This window comes from Herpailurus yagouaroundi, unplaced genomic scaffold, assembly GCF_014898765.1.
Source record: "Herpailurus yagouaroundi ecotype Mexico unplaced genomic scaffold, PumYag 187, whole genome shotgun sequence".
NCBI lineage: Eukaryota > Metazoa > Chordata > Mammalia > Carnivora > Felidae > Herpailurus > Herpailurus yagouaroundi.
The window spans coordinates 1847556-1852497 of record NW_024412418.1 but is presented as its reverse complement, the minus strand read 5'-3'; the positions used below and the strand labels follow the sequence as shown (position 1 = coordinate 1852497).

Genomic DNA, 4942 nt, shown 5'->3' with positions numbered 1-4942 from the left:
AATAGGCATGTTTGGAATGAAGGCTTGGGCTGGTGGCTCACACCTTCTCCCAGGAACCACTGTTACCAGAGGGTGGGCTCTTATTCTGAGACCCTGGGAGGGGAGACCTGTGACAGGGCAGGCGAGTCTGTCTGCCTCTGTGCTTCAGTATTAGGAAGTGTACTGAGGCTGCACATGTAAGTTTGCTGTCTAATTACTTCAGTGGATGTTTTGATTCTTGTATATGTGTATCCTATTATGATTCTCTCCTTTGTATAATTTTCAGAATTGGGATTGGGGGGGGTCAAACTTAAGAACATTTTAGGTCTTTTGATACGATTTTCTTTCTTCTTTTTTTAGAGAGGGAGTGAGAGCTCCAGAACACGAGTGGGGGCAGGGGTAGAGGGAGAGATAGATAGATAGGTAGATAGGTAGATAGGTAGATAGATAGATAGAATCTTAAGCAGCCTCTATGCTCAGCTCAGAGCCCAAAGTGGGGTTCGATCTCACCCTGAGATAATGACCTGAGCCAAAGTTGAGAGTTGAATGCTCAACTGGCTGAGTCACCCAGATGTCCCCTTTGATACAATTTTCATATCCTTCACTAGAAAGCTGGTCCCTGTGTTGACTTCTACCAGCAGAGATGAAAGTTATGATTGTCTTTGAAAGCTTAATTTTTCATTCAAATATGTATATAGGATGGGGTTATATGTCTATATGTCTATTTAATATGTAAAATATATAATATTTATGGGGTGGGATTTTAGATGTGCATTTATATTTAATATATAAAAGTTATGTTAAATTTTAATTACATACTAAATACAAATTATATTTATATATTAAATATGTATTTATATATATATTATATAAAATATACATTTTAAACTTAATTTTGCCAAGAATCAATATTAGAAATGGAAGGGGAGAAGTACAACATCATTTACCTAGTTGTATGGGAGTCTCATATGAAATAATTTTGGCCATTTCACTAAGTGATTTGAAAAGTAGTACTTGGTATAAGAAAAACATAGGAGATTTAAAAAATACCTCATTTCATTTGTAGAAATAAAGGAATGTGTTGGTTAATTAATCAAGATCAGAATGAACTCTAAAAATGTCAACTGGGCTCTTTCTTCTCCCCTTACCCTAGGTTTAAATTATGACTGGCAGTCAGTGCCTTGAGAAGCTAGACGTTTTTTTCATGGGTCACAGATGTTGAGACTCTAGGGAAGTTTGAATCATTTATTCTACACAGTGTTTTCCATGTATTTTTTTTTTTTTTTAACCAGGAATATGGGAACATTGTAGATTTCCACCTTTTGGTGTAGATTTGAAATGAAATGAACAAAAATTCCATCATCCTTTGAAGGTGTTTGAGAGAACCTGAAGCCACTTCGTCCTTAGTACTGTGTGAAATTGGCTGTGATGTGCTCATGGTTGAAGGGTATGTAGTCAGCAACGCCTAGAAACAATCAGAGAAGAACATGAGGTGACCGTGGGGCGTATAACCACACCCACCTTCCAGGGGATCAGCTCACTGTTGGAGGACTAAAGTCATCACAATGTGAAATGGGCAGCTCCGTTGGTATGGAAGAGTATGGAACTGAGGTTTAGGGAGTCCTTGTTTCCAGGCTCCGAGTTGCCATGTGGGGTATGTCTTCGGAGAAGCCCCTTAAATTGTGAGTCTCCTTTTCCTCATGTATTAAATTGCATTCATAATATTTACCCTGAAGAATCATTTTCAGCACTAGGAATAATGACTGCCAGATGCCTAATACGGTACCTGACACGTAGTAAGTGTGCAGTAAATTGTGGTTACTGTTAAACTTGCTTAGTTAAGCCAAATCTAGAGCATTCAAGGGAGAAAGATCTCATATTCATTTTTGAAGATTTTGCAGAAAATAAGGAAGGGCAGTGTGTTGAGAATTCTTGTGTTTTAGGGCAGGAAAGTTAGATGATGGCGGTATTGATGGCTTCCAAGTTGCCAGGCATTGGAAAGAATGACAATTCCAGGCCCAAATCTTTTTGGATCTCAGAGGCTTTCTGTTTATCATTCTTTCCTCAGAGAAGAAAAGTAATTGGCAGACATAAGAATAAGCCTGATTTAATTTTTTTATGTTTATTTATTTTTGAGAGAGAGAGACAGAGACAGAGAGAGAGTGCAAGCAGGGGAGGGGAAGAGAGAGAGGGAGACACAGAATCCGAATCAGGCTCTGGGCTCTGAGCTGTCAGCACAGAGCCTGATGTGGGGCTTGAACCCATGAACCGTGAGATCATGACCTGAGCCAAAGTCAGACGTCCAACCTACTGAGACCCCCAACCGCCCTAAAAAAGCTATTTTAGAAAGCCAGCCACCTGTTCTATCATCTATCTATCCCATCATCTATCAATCATTCAATCAAATCACTGTATATATATTCATAATATACGTGTATGAATATATATGCATAATCACTGTATGTGTGATTATCGTATATATACATATGATCTCAATTATTTGCCGATTGAACGAATGAATTAAAGAAGAGAATGAAAGAAAGTAGCCTTCAGACTATGGAAGAGATTCCCAGATTCCTTTCCTTTCTCACCTTCATCCAAAGGTGTTTTGCCACTAAGGAATTGCCAGTAGGTCCTATGATGAACATTTTCAGCAATATTATTGATGGAGGAGACAACAAGGCCCCAAGATGTCATTGTGGTTTCAAATCTGTAAGAATAAAATCATGTATGTGATTAATATCTCATTTAGGAAAGGCAATAAGAGGTTAAGGTGAAGGGACAGAGACATTCTCTTTATTTTATTTTAGAGAGAGAGGGAGGGAGAGGGGAAGAGGGAATGAGAAACAGATAATCTTAAGCAGCTTCATGCCCAGCATGGAGCCCAACACGGGGCTCGATCCCATGACACTGGAATTATGACCTGAGCTGAAATCCAGAGTTAGCCACTCAACAGACTGAGCTACCCAGGTGCCGTGGGACAGAGACATTCTAAATGCTTTATAGATCAGATAAAATCATGCTCAAAAGAGAAATTACAAATGACTAATGAATATCAAATTACTTCACTTAAAATGAAATGAAATTAGCCCGAAGGGAGTTTTTTTTTTTTAACCTGTCAATAAGCAAATTAAAGAAAATGTAAATGCCCAAATATGGGTGAATAATTACGTGAATCATGGGATGAATATTCAAGACTGAAGTTTTTTGCAGTTACAAAATTATATTTTTCAATAATTTTAAGTGACATTACAAATGCTCCTCCAATAATGTTAAGTGAAACTGTGGGACATAAATTGTACACGAAATAGCTATCCCATCTATGTGATGGATCACAACTGTTTATAATATGCATGGGAAGAAACCACCTACAAAATGATAAAAACATGTCCACAGTGATTATGTTGTGCATGTAGTGTAGATGTTCTGTTTTCTTCTTTATGCATCACCCCCCACCTGTCTACTATAAGTATTTATGACATTCACAGTCAGAAAAAGAAAAATCAGGCAAAATTAAAGCTAAGCTCAGAGAAGTAGTAAGGTAGATTCAGAGGGTTGTTTGAAAGCTGAGTATTCTTGGAGTGCAACTTTGATCCCGACCTGGGTATAGAAGTCAGGGAAATTATGGAGCTGGGCTGTGGACAGCAGGCACGACTCCCCGAGCCCAATCCTGTGGGGTAGATTCCACATCCCACTCAGCTTCACTCCCTCAGACTTGGTCAGTCGTTCTCCTTGGCATGTCTCTGCAGGACTGGGGTCATGTCACCTTCCCTTTCAAAGACTCTCCTCTTTTCCTTTCCAGCACCTGGCATGTTCCCTCTGCTCCCTCTGCTATCTTAGTCTTCTCCATTTTTCTCTCCTGCTTCCTCTTTTTGCAAACTATAACCACCTCGCAAGGCTTAATTTTCTCCTCTGGATTTATTTCTGTATTCTTCCCTTTATGACAGGACAGTGGAAGAAATATGAGCTTCACGGTCAAGTCTAGGTTCAGATCTCAACTCTATTAGCTACATGTCATGTGATCTTAGGACTGTTACTTAGCCTCTTTGGGCTTAAGTGGTGCTATGCATATAATGGGCATGTAGACCTGTCTCATGTTCTTTTTATTTAAAAAAAACCTTTTTTTTTTTACGTTTATTTATTTTTGAGACAGAGACAGAGCATGAATGGGGGAGGGTCAGAGAGAGAGGGAGACCACGGAATCTGAAACAGGCTCCAGGCTCTGAACTGTCAGCACAGAGCCCAACGCAGGGCTTGAACTCACAGACCGTGAGATCATGACCTGAGCTGAAGTCAGATGCTTAACCGACTGAACCACCCAGGCACCCCTTTTTATTTTTTTTAATAGGCTTTATGCCCAACATGGGGCTCCAACTCACGCCCCCAAGGAGCGTTGCATGCTTCTCCCTTCAAAAGCTCCCCAATGCTTCTGTTTTGAACACATACAATTAGACACATCTAAAGGAATTAAGTCTTTTTCTCTGAAAGACATTCTTTCTTTCTGGTACTCCTATCAAAAGTTTGGAAACTTCTCTCTCTCTTGCCCCTCGCGTCCAGTTCTCACAGAGACCTGTGGAGTTTTCCTCGGTGTGAGTCTGTTTGTCCTACATGGAATCTTCATTACTTCATAGATTCATGACCATAGGCACACCCCAGATTTCCTCCTTGTCTCCCATTCTCAAACCAACTAACATTTTACATGACTTTTCTTACTTAAAAACTTGCAATGCTTCTCCATAATGTGGAGTCCAATCTCCTGAGCCTGGTTTTTCAGATTTTTTACATTACCCAGACTATCCTTCTGGATGTTACTTACTTAATTCAGTCCTGTATTCTGTTCTTTAGTCACGCTGGACTACTCGCTCCCGGAATTCCTTGCTTCTTCCTGCCTCCGATGCTTCTTCTTCTTTTTTATCTATCTATCTATCTATCTATCTATCTATCTATCTATCTATCTATCTAT

The 4942-nt window shown here is 39.6% G+C and overlaps 1 protein-coding gene across 3 annotated transcripts in view; it reads right to left on the bottom strand.

Moving 5' to 3' along the window:
* Nucleotides 1–1248: 1248 nt before the first annotated feature.
* CBLIF (cobalamin binding intrinsic factor) overlaps nucleotides 1249–4942 on the bottom strand; it is a 14510-nt gene continuing 10816 nt past the window's right edge. For all 3 annotated transcript variants that reach the window (XM_040495039.1, XM_040495043.1, XM_040495040.1), the window contains 2 exons: nucleotides 2571–2689; nucleotides 1249–1444 (listed from right to left, as the gene is read on the bottom strand). In XM_040495039.1, coding sequence (XP_040350973.1) covers nucleotides 1383–1444; nucleotides 2571–2689 — 181 coding nt within the window. In that variant the 3' untranslated portion in view covers nucleotides 1249–1382. The remainder of the gene's footprint in view (nucleotides 1445–2570; nucleotides 2690–4942) is intronic.